Here is a 23,560-nt window from a genome sequence, read left to right as displayed (position 1 = left end):
TACATGTATATAAAAAAAACACAGAAAAGACCAATATTTCTAATACAATACTACAATATAGGCAATGCAGTTAAACACATAAAAAAAAAAGTAGTCTTACTTTCACTATGCTATCAACTAATTCATACTCCCAACAGCACAAGGTAACATGCAAAAAGTACATGCTTCATCTCCTAAGAGTTTGGTGTGAAAAACAAAAATTGTACCATGTGTCTTTTTGCCCTTACATCTAACAGTGTCAGCACTACAAATGAGTGAATTAAACAGTCACTACAAAGTGAAGTGCTTCATTACCTCTGCAATCCGCTCATCAGCCTGATATCTGAAATTGGGGAACTATTTTACTAACTAACAGCTAAATACCTGCAACCTTCCCTAAAACATCACATTTTAGACATGTTGAGTGATAGCACCCATTTACACAGGAAGAGATTGTTATTTACTTTTAACTATAATGCAATCTAAATGCAGCTTGCTAGCCTTTCACACTGCCACCTCCATATGAAAATGTACATAAACAGAGGTAAAGTATGGAGCAGCTTTATTCCTGTGAGCAGGAGTCATTATGAGAGTCAAGGAATATATAATGTATATTTTGTTCTATAATCTTAGAAATGTTATTTTTGTTAACCCTATGTAATTACTTACATCAACAGTATTTAGATGTCCTTTTACTTCCAAAACAGGAATGTCATGGTACCATGTGGCTGCAAGGTTGCGATTTACAGACAAACAGAGATTGATAGGGTGGAGGATCTGTATGTCTGACTGTGCGGAGTCCGTGTGCAAAACTTCTCTGCAAAAACAAGGTGAAACAAGATTCTACACATCCATTCATATTAAGGGTGTGTTCACACGTACAGAATCTGCAGCAGATTTGATGGTGCAGATCTGCAGCAGATTTTAATAAACTTAAATAACTGAACACAGCATCAAATATGCTGCAGATCTGTTGCAGATCCTGTACATGTAAACACAATCTAAAGCAGTTTTATTACATAGAAATGACATGGTAGGGTTTTCTGCCCTATCTGATCCCTAAGCTTGTAACCAGTAAACAAAAACGGTTGCTGAGCATTATTATTTGATATATTACAAAAGTTCTTATATTTGCTTGAACTATTGATCTATGCAAGGTTTGTTGGAATGACAGCGCCTTTTTAAAATGATGGGCCCATTATAATTTAATTGGGTCTGTTGGACACATCTAGCCCTACTCTATGGTTTTCATTTATAATGGAGATAGATGCCTAATAATGCTCAATTCAATCTGTACTAACATATAGTTCATGTGTGTTGACACTGCCTGCTAACCCACTAAAACATTTCCAGCACCTTATGCTAAATACCCTTAACTAGGCATTGGAGCGGTCTTTTCCTGAGAACTAGTCACGGTTGTTGAGAAGGAATCATCTGTAATCACGACTCTTGGGGCGTGATCACAGTACAAGACCTGCAGCATCACTGAGGATATGTCCATATATTTCTCTGAGCTCTGAAGTCTTTTCTCTACCGCACATGCACGGTACATTGGCGTCTCATCTCCCCTGCCCGTTTCCCACTGCCTGTTGTCCAACCCAGTGAAGGTCAGAGCTCAGAGAAATATACGGACTGCCCTTCGGTGACGCTCCAAGTTTTGTACTGCGATAACACTTCGAGAGGCGTGATTGCAGAAGATTCCTTCCCGCCTTATCATTTTAGGGAAAACTGCAATTGAAATGAATGCGGCGTATTGGGTGCTGCTTGTATCTGTCTTAGATCTTAAAGTGACACTGTCACCCCCTTTGTGCATACTGACATCTCTACACAGGTTTAAAAGGTAAATTTAGCGTCTTTCATACCTTATTTCATATCATACGTCATGGTGCTTGTTCAAGTAAAAAGTGTCCTTTTATCAACTGCAGATTGTATTAAGTGGGTGAGGCCTTGCGGCATCAGCGCCACTTAGCCCTGCCCACAACGGCACCGTTGCCCCCACCCCCTTGACGCCCACTGGTTGGCTGACGTAAAGGGGGTGGGGTCTAGACCTTTAGGCCAGCCTGTTTCAATGGCCGACGAGGGGGTGGGGTCAACTGTGGCATTGTGGGCGGGGCTAAGTGGTGCTAATGCCACCCACTTAACACAATCTGCAGTTGATAAAAGATTACTTTTTACTTGAACAAGCACCATGACGTATGATATAAAATAAGGTATGAAAAACGCTAAATTTACCCATTATCCCTGTGTAGAGAAGTCAGAATGCAAAAAGGAGGTGACAGTGTCACTGTAAGTAATAACTTGCCCTTACAACACTGAAATATTCCTATTATTTAGGGTAAGGGATGCTCGGAAAAAGACTACATGTAAAAACTGTTTGGCACTCTCACGAGTAGCTGTTCTCATTAGGCAAACTACAGTTTAACAAAGTCTAAGAAATTAAATGAAATAGGTTACATAAATAGATATAAGTGTGCCCATAGCAATCCTTACAGAAAGCGAGACCACTTACCTTGACAATTTGAACTGGGTGAGATTAATAGTCATACAGTCTATAATAGGGGGGATTTGGAGGCATTCAGAAGACACGAGGCTAAATGCGTTGCTAATTTTGAGCAACCCCAGATCAGCTACTATAGCATTATTCGATATCGAAGATTGGGGGATAACTATGACTGGAGCTTTAAGGTGAATATCCATCAACAGTCGAAAACTCCTCTCAGCCAATCCTTTTACACGAGTGGCTGCACGTTGCGCTGCATGTGCCGTGGCTGAACTCACTTTTTCTTTGGCAATCTGAAAGTTGTTTAGAAAGTCCTTAAAAACAACAGAAATTAGGAGCATTAACGACAAATTCGTACGAGTGGAATTAGTACAAATACTAACAAAAAAAAAAAAACACTAACACAATTTGTCATATTTATCCCCAGTGACCACCTGAAGGTACTATAAAAATCAGAATAAATCTCGAGCAATGACCTTCTTAATATTTAGCTTCCATTGCTTACATGTCAGCGGTCAGGTATACTGTCTGTCTGGGAGCCTCCAGACTAATTAGTCTACACTAATGAGAAACAAATGGCAATTTCTCAGTGTATGAACAAATGTAACGCCAGTGAGGTAAGCGTGTGCCAAACACATGGCCCTTAATTCATTATTAAAGTGTTTGCTGAGTGCAGGCTATACAGCTCCAGTCCAGAAGGTCACTAAATTCCCGGCACACAATCAACGCATGTGCTACATTTTACTCAACACTCATCTCAATACAATTTACCAATTATGCTCATTTCCGTCTGACAGCTGAGCATGCTTTTTTGCAGTGAAAAGCAAAAACATTTATTTACTGACTGCTGTGTATTTAGGAATAAAGCTTTTGCATCTGTGCACAAAGACAAACCCAAAATACCTATAACAGTTTAAAATATATGGTACCTTTATCTTATGGTGCGTTTACACAGAACGATTATCGTTTGAATTTTTGTAATAACGATCGCATTTGAGCGTTAATTGTTAGGTGTAAACACAGGGAACGATCAAGCGATGAGCGAGAAAATCGTTAATTGTGATCTTTCAGCATGTTCTCAAATCGTTGTTGGTAGTTCGCTAAAAATTCGCAGTTCGCTTCGTGTAAACAGTCTTTCACCGATTGACCCTATGTGTGACGGGTTTAAGCAATCTTAAAAAAGATCGCCATAACGATTTTTCAAAATAATTTTCTAATGAACTATTTATTCGTCTAAACGCTGATAGTTATAAAAACCAAATCGTTGCTTCAAAAAATTGTTAAACAATCCATTGGGCGAATTATCGCTTTGTGTAAATGGACCATTAGTGTCTCTGATAAAGAGGAGGTCTAAATGAGTCACACTTTAGTCTTTAGGTTTCTTAGTCATCTGAAACAGCACTGTGGTCAATATGAGTTTTTTTTAACCACTAAATTTAACAAACTAAACCTTTTCACAAATGTATTTAATGTGAATCATTCATTTTTCTGTAATATTTACTTAAAAGAAACCGGTTAGCGTGTTCCATGCTGTAATCTCCAGCAACACAAAATCTGTGTCTCATAGGGTCACTCCCATGATGCATTTCCACATCCTCTCCTTAGTTAGGTGTGGAGAGATACCCAGCGCATTCCATTAATCAGCCGTATCAATCAGAATAGAGCTTGTTCGCCAAACTTGCAAGGTGTGGGACAGTTACTTCAACGACCTGATCCCCAGAGTTGAGCTGAGTGTCTCAACACCAACTTGTGCAGAGCACCTGCAGTGTTGGACTCAAGTATGTTGGGCCACCAGAGGAAACCATTCTGGGGCCTATCTTTCAACCCCCATACTTCTCCACAACCACACTGTTGGAGAATCTCAGAAACATTTTAGGCTCCTCTCTTATGGCCCATCTTCATCACTTGAAAAACTCCCCATCTGTATTGCCCACTCTGTGCCCTCAATACAGTGGTTGGGCCCAACACTTTGCCAATACAGTGATCCCTCAACTTACAATGGCCTCAAGATACAATATTTTCAACATACAATGTTACTTTCTGGACCATCGTAACTTGAGACCAGACCCAACATACAATGCTCCAGATCTGCGGAACATGTAAAAAAAATTTAAAAAAAAACAACACCTAGCTGATCGGCCAATGAAAGTGTTTCTTTTACTGGTGCAGGAAGCATATTAGAGTCACTGCCTGTGCTAAACTCCCAAGCATCCTTTCAGCGTTGTACCATCAATTGTGCATGTCTCTTAAAGGCACTGCCTGCGCTGAACTCCTAAGCATCCTTTCAGCGTTGTACCATCAATTGTGCATGTCTCTTAAAGGCACTGCCTGCACTGAACTCCTAAGCATCCTTTCAGCGTTGTACCATCAATTGTGCATGTCTCTTAAAGGCACTGCCTGCACTGAACTCCTAAGCATCCTTTCAGCGTTGTACCATCAATTGTGCATGTCTCTTAAAGGCACTGCCTATGCTGAACTCCTAAGCATCCTTTCAGCGTTGTACCATCAATTGTGCATGTCTCTTAAAGGCACTCTTAAAGACGACTGTACAGCTGTACAGATGTCAATGCCCACCAATGGGCTGGCCTAACACTGCCACTAGCTAGTATTCAGATTACCTGCCATGCCGCACTTCAGCAGCGCAGAGCAGGCAACTGGCACCTGCAGCAGAGTAGGACAGGTAATTATACATTACCATCATGTCCCCCACAGCCCTGGCAGCATGGCTAATTAACCCTAAGGGGAAACTGACAGTTTTTGCGCTTTCGTTTTTTCCTCCTTGTTTATATAAGGCCATAGCTCGTGCATTTTTTCACCTAGAGACCCAGATGAGCCTTTATTTTCCGCACCACTAATTTGACTTTGCAATGGCAGACGTAATTTTTGCCTAAAATATGCCGTGAAACCAGAAAAAAAATTATGTGTGGAGAAACTGAAAAAAACACAACGCAATTTGTTTATTTGGGGGGTTTGTTTTTACGCCGTTCGCCCTAGGGTAAAACTAACTTGTTATACATGTTCCTCAAACTAGTACGATTAAAACGATATGTAAATTGCATAACTTTTATTTTATTTGCTGGCTTTTAAAAAATTAAAGCCTTTAAAAAAAAAAAAAAAAAGTTCCTTAAAAACGCTCTATTACCATGCTTATAACGTTTTTATCCTTTGGTCTATGGGGCTGGTTGAGGTGTAGTTTTTTGTGCCATGATCTGTACTTTCTATCGGTACCTTGGTTGACTTTTTGATCGCTTTTATTATAATTTTTCTAGATTTGATGCAAACAAAAATGCACAATTTTGCACTTTGGAATTTTTGGGCGCTTACGCAGTTTACCGTGCAAAATCGTGAATGTGAATTTAATAGTTCAGGCGATTACGCACACGGAGATACCAAACATGTTTATTTATTTATTATTTATTTATAAAATGGGGAAAGGGGGTGATTCTGACATTTATTAGGCGAGGAGCAGATGTGGGGATCCTGCCACTAGACCACCAGGAAAGGTGGACAGCAAGCATTTAGAGGCAGCTGTCAACTTTGAAAGCTGCATTTAAATACTTAATTAGCGGGCACAGCGATCGGACCGTGCCCACTAATGGCCGTGGTCCTGGTCTGCATATAGCACAGGGGATTGCAGGAGTTCAAAGCAGGGTCGCCACGTGAGCCCCTTCTGAACCCCCCTAGTGGCACCAGGACATTCGTAACATCCTGGTGCAGCTAGGAGTTAAAAAATCATCCCGGACCACCCCTTTAAGGCTCTTATATGGGTCAGACATTGGCTTACAGGGTACCTAAAGAGTAGAGTTAAGTGCTTTGCCTTTGAATAACATTCATGATTTTAACTTCTTGACTGCCCTCCGAGCATTTGATATTGTAGTACTTATGCCAAAATTATTGTATGCAGAAAAGAACCTTTTAATTTAGGATATGGACTTACACATGAACAGTCAATGCCGCAATTATATTAACCTTATCTCATGGTTTCCTTTCAGCGGAACAAGTGTCAACCAGAGTTAATTTATAGGCAGCTTTATCACGAGGTAACATTTTCAGATTAACAGAAAATAGCTGCTATCTTTACTCAATAGCAGCCACCTTTAAAAAACAGTATCATTGCAGGAGAGCGATAAAAGGTACCATGTTCCGCAAGGAAAAACCTCTGAACACATATAGTAAAACAGGAATAAAGCCCCCCCCCCCCCCCCTTTGACATAAATGTACACACTATAGCAGCCATGTAGCAAATCATAATGAACTCCTATTTAAAAGTAAAAAAAAACATTTATGGAATCATAGAATAAGTAAGAAAACAAACATTAGATTGAAAGCTTACTTATCAAACCTAAATGTAAAAGATAAATAAAAGTAACAGTGTAGGAGGCAATCTCATGGAAAATCATCAGCAGAGACGCTAGGACTTATTTGCTCATAATGAATCACTACATTAAAGGACCAGCCACCAGTAGAATGCCAAATTGTTTAAGTGCTTGTGTCCAATATTAATTGGTTATCACATGAACGCACATTGTTTTCCTTGCTTGTAGGCACAGAAAACCACAAATATGACCAGCAGATTCAGGTTCTTGAGTTGTCTTTTACCAAACGGGTATATAAAGTAAGGAATTCTGTTCATCCAGTTCTGTGTTTAATTTGCTTGTTTTTTTGTACCGATGACAAATGCTAAATGCCTCCAATATAGCTAGCCAAAGATGCTCACCTAACTCTCCCAGGCTCTATGCTATGGAAGAATATGTTTGAAAGTCCAGCGAAAATTTTTATTACAGTATTGTATTGCCCCCCAAAAGTTATACGAATCACCAATATACACTTACTACAGGAAATGCACATGAAGTGTTTTCTACCCTGAACTTATTACTGCATCAAGGCTTCACTTCCTGGATAACATGGTGATGTCACAACCCGAATCCTAGAGCTGTGCGGGCTGTGGCTGCTGGAGAGAGTGATGGCACCCTGTTCATGATTCTGATCTTACCCCCGGTTTAATTTTTTGGGTTAGAAGTCACTGCAGTGATTAGGTCATTCACTGAACGTTCTGTCAAAATGGGACCAGATCTCTTCCTCCTTTATCACTGCAAGATTCCCCCTCAAAACCTACAAGAACTCCTTGCTACATTTCTTGGTAATGGCTGCTAAAGCATGTACAGTATTCACTTTCTGTACAACCACACCAGCCCTCCATCCACGACTCCTCTACCTTATTCCATAAAATTATTTTGATGAAGGGACTTGGTTGGTCAACCCACCACAAACTAGTGCAGTAAAGTATACATAAAACATATGACCACAACAAAAGAAGAAAAAGCTGTATACTATAAGTAAAGCACCTTCAATCCATTAAAAAAGATAGAGTAATTTTATTGTTACCAAGAAAAAACACAAATTTAAAGAAAGCCACTAAAAAAAAAAAAAATTATGAACACAATTAAAAATAATTAAACCACTTCAACCTACTACCCCACTCACCGGACAATAACCTCTAAGCCTTAATGCCCCTACAACACGTATGTTTGAAATCGTGGCCACATCTAGCAATCCAACTATGGCACAAAAGTAAAGTAATAGTGTGGGTCCCAATGCATGGAAGAACACTCCACGTGTATCACCTCTTCTAGGCTAAGGTTTCGTAACGATTCACATGCATGTTTTTTTGTGTAAACACCTTTTCTAGCTATGACTATGTTGAATGATGACCACACCAATGTATCCTTTATTGATTGTTATTGAAGCCCATATTTAAGTACCCAGTGTTAATACATTTATCACGTTACAAATCTAATGAAATATAAACATATAATGACTATAGTGAAAAAGGTGTCGGAAATAAAAATAAAGTATGAAATAAATTATACAGAAATAGCACAGACAACTCAACGTCTTCCAAAAAAATTACAAAACATAAATACGGAAAAGTTCTAGTTTAAACAGGTTATACAAGCTTTAAAAAATTGATAACCTATCTATCTGACCACTGGCATCTCTGCTGATTAGTTATTTGAAAAGGGTGATGTGCTTGTGTATACCTCTTCTGACAGTTCATACCTAAAAATTGCCATACTACTTGTAGTTTTAGTGCAAGATCCTGCAGCATCATACGAATCAAGTGACAGCAGCAACTTCAAGTGCTGAGATTCAGACCCCTGCCAGCGATCACCCGGGCAGCTCCCCGCCCCCACCCCCCCCTTGCATTCACCCATTTGCTGCAGAGACATGTAGTAGTGCCACCAGCGAGCGAGGAAAGAGAAGCAAGTGAGCCCTGACATCGCTCGGCATCGTTGCTCTCCTTCGCCCCATGTAATAGGGGCTTTATGTTGACAGCCACAATGCAATACAGAACTAAAACAATGCTTTATACAGCTCTTGTTATAATGTACTTACAGATATATGAATGAAATGCTTACAAGCTAAATTGTACTGATTGTTTTATCTATAAATTGTATGATTCCGTGACAGCTTTATTAATAGAGCCAGATATTAAATCAAAGACTGGCTGTTTGGTCGATTGAGCTTTGCAATTCATAAGTATTCTAAAGAAGTGCATTCAACTAAAATTATAGCACATCTGAACAGGCTGCTGTATATATGGACATACATAGCAGCCTGCCAGTTACCGAACTGGGGCAAGAGGAGTACTCTTCTTAGAAAAAGCAGACCTATTACTAGAAGAATGGACTAACAGCTGTAATATGCTGCTCTTACATAGGTCACCATATTCTGCTGAGAGATCAACTTTAAAGTCAAAGGAACAATCTCAAAAACTTTTTTTATTTAGGTAAAATACTCACCATAAGGGATGCAAGGAATTTGTTCAGGAAAACTATCCTAATGCAGCCAACTCTCAGGGACACCTTTCCATCCACCTTGGACACATCTTTGTAGGAATCCCCTTGTGTAGCATCTGGATAGAGTGTCAAATTGAAGTTGAACACTTCATCTTCCATAATGCATACAGCCTAAAGGAAAAAAACATAATGTTGCACTCAATATGGAGATCAGTGCAAATATGACTAACCAAATAATACAATTGTTCAGCTTTGAAGGAATTATCTGGGGAAAACAAAAAATTGCTTCAGGGACAGGGGCAATGTAAAAAGACTAAACATAGTATACTCACCTTCACCCAAGAATGACAAAGCAGGGTCAGTTCCGCTCCTATCATTCTTTTGGCACAGATTAGAACAGTGGCAGATCACATTTAATGTGAAATGCTTGCTTAGAAGCTCACTAACATGTACAGGATCTGCTGCAGACTTAAAGTGTCACTGTCGTGAATTTTTTTTTTCCAGAAATCAATAGTCCAAGCGATTTTAAGAAACTTTGTAATTAGGTTTATTAGCCAAAAAATGCATTTTTATCATGAAAAAGCAGTTTGAAGCTCTCCCCCCTGTCTTCATTGTTCTCTTATGGAGAGAGCTAAAGAAAAGACCAAAACAGGACAACAAAGAGTTACTATTACACGGAACGATAATCGGCCGAATTGGCCCGATTCGGCCGATTATTGCTCCGTGTAATAAATGCAACGATCAGCCGCTAACAGCGATCATCGGCTGATCGTTGATATAGGTTAGACCCTTTTTTCGTCGGGCGCCGACCGCGCACCGCTGCGTGTAATAGCGGTGCGTGGACGGCGACTAACGATATACATTACCCATCCACGTTCCAGGGCTGCTCCTGCCGTCCGCTTCTCCCGGGGTCCCGCGCTCTAGCTTCACAGAGGCCTGTCAGCTGATAGGCCGCTCAGCCAATCACAGGCCGCGGCGGTCCCGGCCTGTGATTGGCTAAGCGGCCTACCAGCTGACAGGCGCTGTAAAGCTAGAGCGCGCACGGGACCCCGGGAGAAGCGGACGGCAGGAGAAGCGGACGGCAGGAGCAGCCCTGGAACGTGGATGGGTAATGTATGCCAGTTTAGCAAGGGCTGCAAGGACATCGGTAACGATGTCCTTGCAGCTCTTGTCAAACGATTATCGGGCCGTGTAATAGGCCCAGTAAACGAGCAACGATCTAGTAGATCGCTGTTCGTTTACAGGTATTATCGGGCCCTGCTCGGCCCGTGTAATACCACCCTTACTCTACAAATCCCTCACCCGTTATCTCCTGGGATAGTCACCACTGACCTGTGTGAGCTCAGATTACATCTGTCACCCAGCTCTGTGCCTGTAATCCTCTGTTATCTGCTTTCTGCTGCCGGCTAACTCCCTCCTCCCTCCTCCCCCCTCCCCTCTCTATAGGAACGGACAGAGTGTGACTCATGCAACAAGTCACAATTTTCAGATTTTTTGCAGTGGATGGAAAAGAGGAAGGAGGGGGGGACCTGGGAAAAGGCTTTTTACATGCAGATAATGGCAGATTTGGCTAATAAACCCAATTACAAAGTTTCTTAAAATCGCCTGGACTATTGATTTCTGCAAAAAAAAAAAAATACGACAGTGACTCTTTAAAGCTGCATAAATCAATGTAACTAAATAATTAAACACAGAATCACACCTGCAGCAAATTCTAGACGTGTGAATGGACTCTCACAAATGATTCCTCTACCTCATGTCAAATGTAGTATGTTGTTTTAAAGAGGAACTATCAAGCAGGTTCTTGCGTAGGTACGCAAAAAAGTCTTCTTACCGGCGCCGATCTTCTCAAGTGCCGCCATTTTGAGGATAATTAATGCAATACAAATACACTAATTAGGAGCACTGGGGGTTTCTTGGCCCCTCAAAGCTACAATTGGCCCACCCGCTGTATCCACTAGTCACGCCTACTTATGCATATACATAAGAAGGCAGGCTGGTATATGCACGAGGAGGCATGAATGGTGGAGGCGGCGGGCAGGCCGAGAAACACACCCAATGCTCAAACAGCTCAAAACAGAGGCACTTGAGACACTGAGAAGACCGGCACCAGTAAAAAGACTTCGGTGGCTACTGGGAACTATCAGCAGGTCCCTACACACAAACCTGCTGATATTCTTTTTCCTAAAAGAGAAAAGGAAACAGAAGTAACATACGCATTGCTCCAATAATATATTCACCTTTTTATGAACTGTTTTTGGATTGACGTCATTGACAACAATATCCTTCAACCTGGCAAACACTTCTATCTGGCTTGATTCCAGGAAAACGGAGGAGTCTAGGCCTGTAAATAGGAGATTTGTTCAATTTAAAAAAGGCAAGGAACTATGATTATAAATGGTACAAATAATCCACAGAATTAGGTGATGGGAATAACAGTTTTGCTGCTATATTTACCAGCATTAGCTGCCAAACTTATTGAAAGACGATAATGAAAAGACATCTACTGCTAGATTTATGCTTTTTTGTGACTCACCTATATAAAAAGCCATTAAAAGCCATTAGTAAGATCATAGAAACATTAACAAATAATATGAGAAAATTGATTTTAGTTAAGTAAATGTAACAGGCAGTATTTCAACCTGCTTAACTAAACAGCTATTTAAAATGAGGAAGGCTTCTACAAAATGTATGACTTGCATAGAACTTGCTCATTTGCACAAGATAAAGTGGTTGGTTTTTTTCTCGACCAAAACATTTCTTATTACACAAACAGATTGGTGAATTATCAGCAAAAGACCAATGATAATTCTTTGACAGCAAGAATCTAACAATTTCGTGTGTGAGCTTGCTTTATCCTACTACACCTAACCATGATCAAAAGCAATCGATCATTTTGGAAGATTTTTGAGCGATAATCATTCCATGTAATAGGGCCTTTAGTTTATCATTTCATAGTAAGTCTTATTGTATCATTTTCCTGCAAAAGCATCGTCCACTGACCGATGTGATCGGTGGAGATAGAGGTTGAGCATGATGAATATTCTTGCCTGATCCCTTTGTTCTCAGAGAGATAAGCTGCAGGCAACAAGCTAGCCCCTCCTCTCACCATAGAAACATTTGCCACGGCTGAGCATTCCTGTGTTCTCTGTGTATGGGGAGGACAGGGGCCAGACAAAAGAAATTACGGACGGCTGGACAATCATTCGGCTGTCAGTTAGTGAAGGTGTATGACCACCTTATAATAGTGACAAAATGAATTGGCCGGAAGTTATTATTATGAATATAAACATATTAAAGTGACACTGTCACCTCCTTTTGTGCATTCTGACATCTTACTTTACCTATCCTCTTCTTCGGTGCAGCAAGGCCGGCGCCGCCATCTTGATTACGTCACTTGCGTTCCAGCGGTGGAACGCAAGGCCCGTAATCAAGATGGCGGCGCCCGGCCGTGCGGCACTGAAGCAGAGGATAGGTAAAGTATAAAGATACAGACTGCAAATACAGTCTGTATCTTCATGAAGTCTATCTATGAAGATACAGACTGCCTTTGCAGTCTGTATCTTTATACTTTACCCGATTCTCTGTTCCCTGGCTGTTCCGGCGGCGGCGCAATCTTGATGACGTCACGCTGGAACGCACCGCTGGAACGCAAGTGACGTCATCAAGATGGCGGCGCCCACCGGAACAGCCAGGGAACAGAGGATCAGGTAAAGTATAAAGATACAGACTGCAAATGCAGTCTGTATCTTCATGAATAGACTTAGGGAGAGATATACTTTCATAATAGGGACAGTTACATTTAGGTGATTGGTTCTCTTTAAACAAGCACCATGACGTATGATATGAAATAAGGTATGAAAAACGCTAAATTTACCCTTTACACCTGTGTAGAGATGTCAGAATGCACAAAGGGGGTGACAGTGTCACTTTAAGTTAAGAAAGAAGTCTGTTTTTTGTTTTTTTTTTTTACCACTGCTCACAAAAAAAACTGCCAACATACCCAATATTTTAATTTCAGCGATATGATTGTTCTCATCCCACATATTCATACTGAAAGAATCCAGCTTAGCAAACAGTTTGAAGGCAATGAAGTCCTTATCTTTGGAGGCTTTTGTTGCTTGAAAAAGAAATAAAAAAATTAAAAGGAAAATCTAAATTTGTTTAAATAACCTGCGTCATAAGCATTTCTCATCCGCCTATACAGATGTTAAAGAAAGATTCATGGATATGAGATTTAGCCATGCCCAGTAGAATCCATTATATATTACAACTACTGATCTGAAAGAATAAAGCCAAGTCTAAAGGCCCTATTCCACCAACAGATCTGAAGACAGATTTTCTGCCAAAGATTTGAAGCCAAACCCAGGAGTGGATTTGAAAAGAGGAGAAATCCAGTCTTTCCTTTATGACCTGCTCTCTGATTATAGTCTGTTCCTGGGTTTGGCTTCAAATCTTTGGCAGATAATCTGTCGTCAGATCTGTTAGTGGAATAGGGCCTTAACAGTGGCATATCTTATGTCACAAATCTGCAGCAACAGTGTGAAACATCTTCAGTGGTGAAACCTGCAGTGAAAGTTTGCAAGAAATATTGACATACTGCAGATTTCAAAATGTGTGTCGTAGGTCAATTTCTATGTGGAAAAAGTCGGCAGAATGTGGAATAGATTTGCAAAATCTCATCAACAGGGTTACTACAAATGTGCAAAGAACTTGTGCAAAACTTGCTACAAATGTGCAAAGAACTAGATAGGCACCAACATTAATTAAAGTAAATTTGTTGCAATTCATGTTCCAAACGGCTGACACTGTTAGACAGCTGTTAGGGCTAGGAGATACATGGCAGGGCATATAGCAGCTGATAAATACTGCAAGGCTTGAGATTTAAAATGAACGTAATTCATATTTCTATGTAACTTTCTGACACCAGCTGTTTAAAAAAAAAAAAAACACATTTCACCCTCTACAAGCATTACATGGCAGTGAGTGCTGGAACATAAACTACTTCAGAGAAACAAGTCCCATGGAACATATAGATCTAAATTACCCTTTTGATGTTGCACTAAATTCTTGATGTATAGCATTTTAAATGTCTATCTTTTCAATTTTTGTAGGTCGTTTAGGTCTGTATATTTCATAAGACCCGTTCATTGAAGGCAGTTTTTATATTACAACTGCTATGTAAAGCTTGTGCATTGTGATTGTTTTTTAAAAACTTTAGTATGTACAGGGTTTTTGGGTGTTAATAAAGTATACATTACTTTCACTGCATGTGTATGGGCATTCCCTTTATTGGCACACATGCTTATTACAGTAATCCACTGCAAATTTTACTTGTGTCAAATAGGTATATAAAATCCACAACTATCTCGCCACAAGTGAATTTACCTTAAAACATACAAAATATAAGTTTCGTTTTGGTTCACTTAGAACCTGCTAGTTATAAGCTAGATACACCTGAAAATGAATGATCGCACACTAAAACCTCTTTCAATTGCATATTGCAATAAAAGGGCACGTATGCCAAACTAGCCGATAATCTTTATTAAACCAAATTTATTACGTTGTTTGCTTCTTGGGCAACATAAGTATTATCTATGAAAGCATTTCATGCGTTAGTAAGTGGGTCTTCAGGAGTAGGAGGCAGTGTGATAAGGTTTATACGCCCCATCACAATATAAGCAGATTTACGCAGTCAACCAATATTTATCTTGGGTTTTACCTTTCTTAACAAAAGTCCCTTTGTCCTGCTGCTTCTGTACAGAGGCAACCTCTGCCTTATCAGTGATGCTGGGGACGGCTGCTGTTATGAAGCTGATAGCAGACAGCAGGGCCTGAGAGTGGAGCAGGAGGTCCATAGATGAAAAGGCCACCTGGTGGAAACGAGGGGTTGTTTATACACATCTTACTAGTAACCAGAATTTATGGAAAAGCATCAGTCATAACTACGAATATGCTATGGAAAATGGAAGTCAGCGTATTCCAGAATTATTTAGAGGCACATAAAACCATTACGTATATTCTTTTTACACTGGAAACAAACATTGTAATTAGAAATGAGCAAATTTACGGTACAAATGAAGGGAAATGTTTCTTCAGTTAAGCAATCGGTTTATCAGCAGACTGCCTTTGAAGTCTGTCAAAGACTCTTGTCGCTTCTTCTGGCACCTGTATACAGCTTACAGAAGCTTTGTGTGCACTGCAGACAGGCTGTGATAGTGGCATAATGCTGCGACTTTGGCGTGTTAGATGCACCCAGGCATGCTTCCCCTGCTGCCCCAGTTGTATTCCAGGTGTTTGCAATATTTTCTGACGTGTCATGGTGGACTTGGAAACCTAAATTCGAGCACTTGGAGATCATCAAACAACAGACGGTGTATGAACATGGCATTGGAAACACACAATAACTAACTTTCTGTATGGTCTGCATAGACAGTACATTTGTGCTTTATGACAAAGCAAAGAGTTGACTGCAAAATTATATTGGTTTTTGCAGCGTCAAGCCCCCTCCCCAAGGAGTGAGAGGGAAGCTTTATTTAGAGTCTTATATTTGTGTATAGTGTTGCTAACCAGATTTATCTATTCTTTTATCTTAAAGGGGTAGTGCGGCGGTAAAGAATTATTGACAGAATAACACACATTACAAAGTTATACAACTTTGTAATGTATGTTATGTCTGTGAATGGCCCCCTTCCTCGTGTCCCACCACCCCCACCAGTGTACCCGGAAGTGTGGTGCGCTATACATACCTGTCACGTGCCGACTCGTCTCCGATCTTCAGTCTGCGATGCAGTCTTCGGACGGCCGGGCCGAATCCCTCCGGGCGTCCTGAGTGCCGGCCGTCCTCTTCAGCGTCATCAGATGCTCAGCCGCGATTGGCTGAGCACAGTTATGCTCAGCCAATCGCGGCTGAGCAGCTGATGACGCGGCAGAGGGCAGCCGGCACTCAGGACGCTCGGAGGGATTCGACCCGTCTGTCCGAAGACGACATCGCAGACTGAAGATCGGAGACGAGTCGGCACGTGACAGGTATGTATAGCGCACCACACTTCCGGGTACACTGGTGGGGGTGGTGGGACACGAGGAAGGGGGCCATTCACAGACATAACATACATTACAAAGTTGTATAACTTTGTAATGTGTGTTATTCTGTCAATAATTTTTTACCGCCGCACTACCCCTTTAAATGATAAAATCCATTTCTTTATCCAATCCCACTCTACATAGCAAAGCTGAGAAGCAAGCTACAGATTTTATTTATAGGAACTAGTCAACTAAAATGCATGAATAATAAAAGCCTGATTTAATGTATATGTAATCTTCTGAATACACAGAAAGAAAAACGAAAAGAAAAAAGACATGTCACCATAATGAATCCAACCTAACTCGTCTCTTTGTTTCACCTTTCACATATTTTTGCGATAAATAGGTCAGCACTGACTTTTTTAGGGATTCCCTGGACATGCCTTAAATATAAGAAGACATGAATTGATAGATTCTTTTCATACAACTGAAATGATCATCACTTTACCTTAAGTGTTTGTTCTGTGTTCTCAAAGGTAGTTTGAAAACTAGGGCTTTCTTTGTTAGCCTAAAATAAAAGAAGAGTAAATGGCAAATGATACACAATGTTGTTATAATATAACTCTACAAATTATTACTTGACATTGAACAGAAAGCAGTCATCAATGTATCACAAAAGGGACATAGGTTATGGTTTTAGGTAATATGTCTGCAGCCCTTACCTTAATATATTCTACTTTTAATAGGTCCAAACCTTGCTTATCAGAAGAGCTGATTAAATGAAGAGGCTGTTTGAGGAGGCCTGTAATATTGAGAGACAAAACAGAGAGGCCTTTCAGCAATACACTTTCTCACTTAAAATCCTTCGCTGGCTCAGGCTGAAAGCTGAACATTGCAAAATAAAGACAGAACAATGCACTCTGTCTCATTATTTTGCACCTTCAGGACAGGTAGAAGCAAAGCTCCCACATGAACTGTAGGATCACAGTGAAAACAGGAGATCAATTTACTGCTCAAAGAAGAGCTCGAACCAAGACTTCTTTGACAACTAATATGCTATAAACAAAACTTTTGGTGGCAGCTAAAACAGGTTACTGTGACAGTGCTATGACCACAAAGTCTGCATATCAGGGGAAAGTTTCTTGACAACACATGAATTTTGACATGAAAATGTTGTGGTTATGCAGCGGTCTGTAAAACACAAGATTTTAGCAGGATCATTGGCTGACCAATGGTTATCAGGAAACCTAGCCTCACAGTAAATTGTGGTTTTTAAATGTTTTTATTTTATAACTATAGTTACATTTAAAACATATTAAAAACAGACACCAGAAGGACATGTACAATACTTTCTGGAGACCTGCTATGAGCACACAGGCAAGAACAGCCAAAGACACTTTTCCTTTTTGCATCTTTGTTTTCCCTCATTGCCAGCATTACATTCACAGTCCTTAAAGGGAAGCCATCACCTTCCTGGAGAAGTCTGACCTGGCACCAATACCTTACAGCTGCCAGGCAAAGCTCTCTGACACTGTACCTAGCAGTCTCTGGTGGGGTGGCAATTTCAAAATATCAATCTTTAATCATCTGTCCTGTCACCCAGTAACTAGGCATGAGGGCAGAACCACAGTGGCATTTAATCAAGCTGCCTTTGCCCTCTTCCAAGAAACTCATGCTTGGTTGGCAGCCTGAGCGTTGGGCTTTGCCAGCGCTCAGGTTGCCAATCAAGCTTGAGTGGCTGGGAAGAAGGCGGAGGCAGCGTGGTTTATGCAACACAAAAACTGTTTTAAAAAAAACCCAAAAAACACAGAAGAGAAAGAGTCACGATAAAGGAAAAGAATCAGATTCTACACTGAAAAGTAGTAATGCACACTAGATAGCTCAAGAAATTAAATTAAATTTTGTTTGTAAAACTTATTATGCCCATGTTCTAAATTTTATTAGGATAATAACATACTAACTACCTCAGCCAAGAACTAAGCTCAATAATGATGATTATGATGATGATGATGATAATAATAATACTAATAATACCTGTAATGTCGTAGTAGTCTAACGTTATTTTCTTCAGGTATGATACAACTGTAAGGTCATAGGTTTTAACACAGGCTTCAGTTCCCAGTTGTTGTATGCTGAAAAGGAGGACTGTATTCTCCTGCTCCGCCAGCTGCTTGGTCAGTTCTACTGTAACCTATTTGGTAGAATTTTCAAGCATATAAAACAGTGAGCACTTCCACAAAACTTGAGAAGGGAGACACATGTAACATCTTATTCTATTTAATACCTACTTCTTTTATTTCAAACTTTAGCTGAAGATCAGTGAGTTCCTCAAGACTGGTTTCTTCAGCGGCAGCGGATTTATCCGCTTTTGTGGTAGCTTTTTGTGGCAATTTTCTTGAAACAACAGCTGTTGCATCAAAGAATTCTTCATCAGAGTCTGAAAAAAAAAATAATACAGAATATTTCTGTAACACAAGAAAAAGCTTCCTTCTTCTTGGTTGATAATCAAAGGGAAAAACAGCACAGGACACAGAGAATGAAGATAATTTTTCTTACCTTCATCCCCAGCACCATTTTCATTAAATCTTCACTTTAATTAATATGTCACTTTAATTAATATGTCAGTCACATACTAAGTGTAAGTTATAAAACATGCTTGAGAGGTACAAGGGAAACAATGTTAGACTATTTTGTTACGTTGTAGAAGATGCTTGCTCATAGTTGACAGTATGATCTGGATCTGCATTTTAAGCACCAGGTTCCTAGTGCCTGTATTTTTTCATCTGTTTTTACCTTCAAGCTGGGTTCAAATATAGTGGTTTAAATAATGATGTTTTAGCCAAAACCAGAAGTGGATCATAAACAGAGAAAAATGTACACATTTTCATTTAAAGTTTTTCCTGATGTTGGTACCACTTTTGGTTCTGATAAAAGATACTGATGAAAATACTATGCATGAACCCAGTCTATAACGGTCTACAACTAAATTGCAAGTAATGTGTAAGACACCTTTGCGTCATGTGTTTTTCTATTTAAATCACTGAAATGGCAGAAAGGAGGGGGTTACACACTAGCTATGATTGTGGACAGAGGGGAGAGAATCCTTGGAGGTGTGCACAAATAGAGTAGAAATCAGACACAGAGAGGTGAGAAGCAATAGCAAGTTGTGGAGGCTGTAAAAGAGAAACTAAGTTTATATAGGTGTCCCCCACCAACACCCCCTCAAGTTGGCCTTGCATTTCCATGTCTCAAAGGCTTACTTGGCATAGCATTTTGGCCCTCTCATGGCCCCAAATCGTTCTGTAGTCTGTATTCTGTACATATTAATCTGATCAAGTCCTGAACTATTGCTTTATCTGAACTTTCTGATTGAAAAACAAAACCTATTTTTTTTTTATCTAGAAAAACTGCGTATACTACTTTAACCATTCTACTGCTGACCATATAAACCCTAAAGAGCACTATTCATATGTACTTACATCCAGAACAAAGACTCTAAAATATTGTTTAAAAAAAGGGAACAGGTGAACATGAACAGCTGTCTTTTACAAAGGTTAAATAAAATATGTAACCTTTCAATGAGCAAGATTTGAGCCGGAATCATTGGCACCCTTTCATGTATACTAGGTAGGGCTAAATAAAACACTAACCAGCTGTGAGTCATCTCATTTAAACTGAAAAAGCTTAAAGTGACACTGTCACCCCCTTTGTGCATTCTGACATCCCTACACAGGTTTAAAGGATAAATTTAGCGTCTTTCATACCTTATTTCATATCATACGTCATGGTGTTTGTTCAAGTAAAAAGTGTCCTTTTATCAACTGCAGATTGTATTAAGTGGGTGTGGCCTTGCGGCATTAGTGCCACTTAGCCCCGCCCACAACGGCACCGTTGGCCTCGCCCCCTTGACGTCCACTGGTTGGTCGACGTAAAGGGTGTGGGGTCTAGACCTTTCGGCCAGCCTGTTCCAATGGCCGGCGAGGGGACGGAGCCAACTGTGGCGTTGTGAGCGGGGCTAAGTGGCGCTAATGCCGTGAGGCCCCGCCCACTTAACACAATCTGCAGTTGATAAAAGGACACTTTTTACTTGAACAAACACCATGACGTATGATATGAAATAAGGTATGAAAAACGCTAAATTTACACTTTACACCTGTGTAGAGATGTCATAATGCACAAAGGGGGTGACAGTGTCACTTTAAGGTCCATTTACACAAAAAGATTATCTGACAGATTATCTGCCAAAGATTTAAAGCCAAAGCCAGGAATGGATTTGAAAAGAGGAGAAATCTCATGCTTTCCTTTATGATCTGATCTCTGTTTATAGTCTGTTTCTGGCTTTGGCTTTAAATCTTTGGCAGATAATCTGTCAGATAATCTGTGTAAATGGACACTTAGCTAGATTTACACCTCACTTTACCTAGACAACAATTTAACTAGTCATGAACATGCTATAAAAAGCCTTTCGGTGTCAAAACGAATAGTAGATATTTTCTATTTAAAACATACCTATATTCCCAAGTGAATTTTTGGGATAATATGTTTTGTGCACTGGAGCAATACCTGTAACTTTACCATGATGTTATTTGGAAAAATTCTTTGGTTATAGACTTAGGCTATGTTCACACAACGTCAAAAATGGAGAAAAAGCGGCCGATTTCGCTATTTAAAAAAACATCAGTTTTTGCCGCGATTTAACTGACTGCAATGGCAATGCATTAGAGTCTATGGGAAGACGGATGTCCAATGCACACAATGCATTGAAAAACGGACGTTTTTGCCGCGGATGTCAAAATAATAAACATGAACATTATTTTCAGACGTCTTTTGCAAACAGCCGACGTTTTTTATTAGTTGTTTACACACAGTTCTTTTGTCACCGTTCTTTCTCCGTTTTTACTATTAAATTCAATGGAATTTTAAATTAAGACACACTGAAAGGGCAATTAGTAACCCCAAACTAAAATAATGTGCAAACATCAGTCATTGCACTAAGGGGAGGCCAGGCTGCAAAAAAAAAAACGTCCGTTATTTTAGACTCAAAAGAACGGACGTAATTTTAAAAGGAGCTGAAAAAACGTTGTGTGAACATAGCCTTACTCTGTAATTGGCAATTTTGTCTGAGCTCAGTTCTAAACGTGCTGGAAATTAGGTGACATGATAGCTTCCCACATTCAGGAGCATCTTCTCCTTCATGCGATGTAAAGTTGTCATGCTTGACAACAATGCTTATATTGACAGGATAGTATGGTGAACCAAACCACAAAAGGTAGAAAATAGAGATGAGCGAACCTCGAGCATGCTCGAGTCGATCCGAACCCGAACTTTCGACATTTGATTAGCGGTGGCTGCTGAAGTTGGATAAAGCCCTAAGTCTATGTGGAAATCATGGATATAGTCATTGGCTGTATCCATGTTTTCCAGACAACCTTAGAGCTTTATCCAAGTTCGGCAGCCCCAGCTAATCAAATACCGAACGTTTGGGTTCGGATCGACTTAAACCCAAACCCGGTTCGCTCATCTCTAGTAGATAAATAAATAAAATAAAAGCTTCTTCTTAATCAGTTGTGATTGGCTGATATAGGGAAAACCAAACAGTTTTACTTTTCATAGTTTTTTCCCACAAGTGAAAATCTTCTTGTTAGAAAAATATATGCTCAAAAGGCAAAATAGTTCTTCCCAGAACAAACACAAATGTGAATGTGAATGTGTGTTTATACCCTGGCCCTCATTTGGTCTCCCTGCAGCTCTGCTCTACATACTTTGATTCCTCATCGAGACACTCTGATGATTAAACATGCGATTTTTAGCTGAATAGGCAGATTATTGTCCTTTGTATGAGACCCATTGATCAGTCAAACAATGAACAAACTAAGATCGTGCGACTCCAAAAAACATAGAATGGATAGAACAACACCATACACGGGAAAGGGCCACAGTTCAAAAAACGGACTGCGGCACTGGCTTCCCCGTGACCGCGCCGTTCTATCCCTGGGTCAGATTAAAGAGAATGTACCTGATAGTACATCCTCTTTAAGGCCCTATTACTCTGAACGATTATCGGCCTTACTTCGCTGATTAGCGAATGTTCAAGCCAATAATTATTTAGTGTGATAGCACATGTTCAAATGCAACGATGAGCTGGACATGCACTATGTCGGCTGATAGTGGTCTTTCAAAATGTTAAAAAATAACAAGCAGTCTGCTGCGCGTCACTCCATGTAATAGGAGTGGCAGCAGTAAACTGCTTCTGACTTCAATGGGCCGCCCAAACAACCTAAGGATCATTCGGATGACCCCTCCCGCTGCTATCCCCTCACTGTCTGCACATGTAACAGCACGTGCAGCTAGCGGAGAACAAGCTGAGCTGAAAGATTGCCAATCACTTCCCTGGAACATCGGGACATGTAATACTGCCTTGACATACAATAAACAGCCAACTATAAAGGGAGAGATGGTAACTGATACATAGAGAAAATGGAATTTAAGTGTACAGTATGTTGAAATTTAATTGACATGATTGCATATTACATTTAAAATTCTTATCTTATGTATACAATATAAGCCCCTTAACAAAGCACTTTCCTTCTGTGCATTTGATGCATTTTGGAGAAATGCTACTGGACAGTAAAGTATTTTACATAAAATCACTGTAAGTTAAAGCGACTCTGTACCCACAATCTGCCCCCCCCCCCCCAACCACTTGTACCTTTGAATAGCTGCTTTTAAGATCTGTCCTGGGGAGCGTTCGGCAGGTGATGCAGTTTTAAAAGAAATTTTTTAAAACGTTTTAAATTTGAAGCCCGTGCCAAACAGGAGTAACTTTGCACCACCCCTCCGTCCCTCCTCCCCACCCTCTTCAGCATTAGGAATGCCACTGGAAACATTTTCTCCATGCTGAACATTGCACAGGTCCTTAACGATCCAGCCCATCTGCCGGGCTGCCACAGGTGGGGAATAGGAGGCAATCTGCCTGGAGCATTCCTAATGATGAAGAGGGTGGGGAGGAGGGACAGAGAGGTTGTGCAAAGTTAGGGCACAGATACTCCCATTTGGCACAGGGCTTCATGTTTAAAAGTATTTTTTTAGGACAGTAACTGCATCACCTGCCGAGTGGACCGCAGGACAGATCTTGGATTAAAATCAGCTATCCGAAGGTACAAGTGGTTTGGGGGGGGGGGGGGTCAGACTGTGGGTACAGAATCTCTTTAAAATGAAAAATTCCATTAAGATTTGGATTGCCTCTTAGACGGACCAG

General features: G+C 40.3%; 1 protein-coding gene across 2 annotated transcripts in view; it reads right to left on the bottom strand.

The window, feature by feature from the left end:
- The window catches only part of VPS13C (vacuolar protein sorting 13 homolog C), a 212,683-nt gene that overhangs the window by 93,512 nt on the left and 95,611 nt on the right, over positions 1-23,560 (bottom strand). For both annotated transcript variants that reach the window (XM_069980827.1, XM_069980821.1), the window contains 10 exons: positions 18,591-18,739; positions 18,337-18,493; positions 17,025-17,104; positions 16,811-16,870; positions 15,002-15,152; positions 13,283-13,399; positions 11,520-11,623; positions 9,283-9,450; positions 2,489-2,793; positions 649-796 (listed from right to left, as the gene is read on the bottom strand). In XM_069980827.1, coding sequence (XP_069836928.1) covers positions 649-796; positions 2,489-2,793; positions 9,283-9,450; positions 11,520-11,623; positions 13,283-13,399; positions 15,002-15,152; positions 16,811-16,870; positions 17,025-17,104; positions 18,337-18,493; positions 18,591-18,739 — 1,439 coding nt within the window. The remainder of the gene's footprint in view (positions 1-648; positions 797-2,488; positions 2,794-9,282; positions 9,451-11,519; positions 11,624-13,282; positions 13,400-15,001; positions 15,153-16,810; positions 16,871-17,024; positions 17,105-18,336; positions 18,494-18,590; positions 18,740-23,560) is intronic.

Source organism: Dendropsophus ebraccatus, chromosome 1 (genome assembly GCF_027789765.1).
Source record: "Dendropsophus ebraccatus isolate aDenEbr1 chromosome 1, aDenEbr1.pat, whole genome shotgun sequence".
Taxonomy (NCBI): Eukaryota; Metazoa; Chordata; class Amphibia; order Anura; family Hylidae; genus Dendropsophus; species Dendropsophus ebraccatus.
This window is presented reverse-complemented; position numbering and strand designations above follow the sequence as displayed.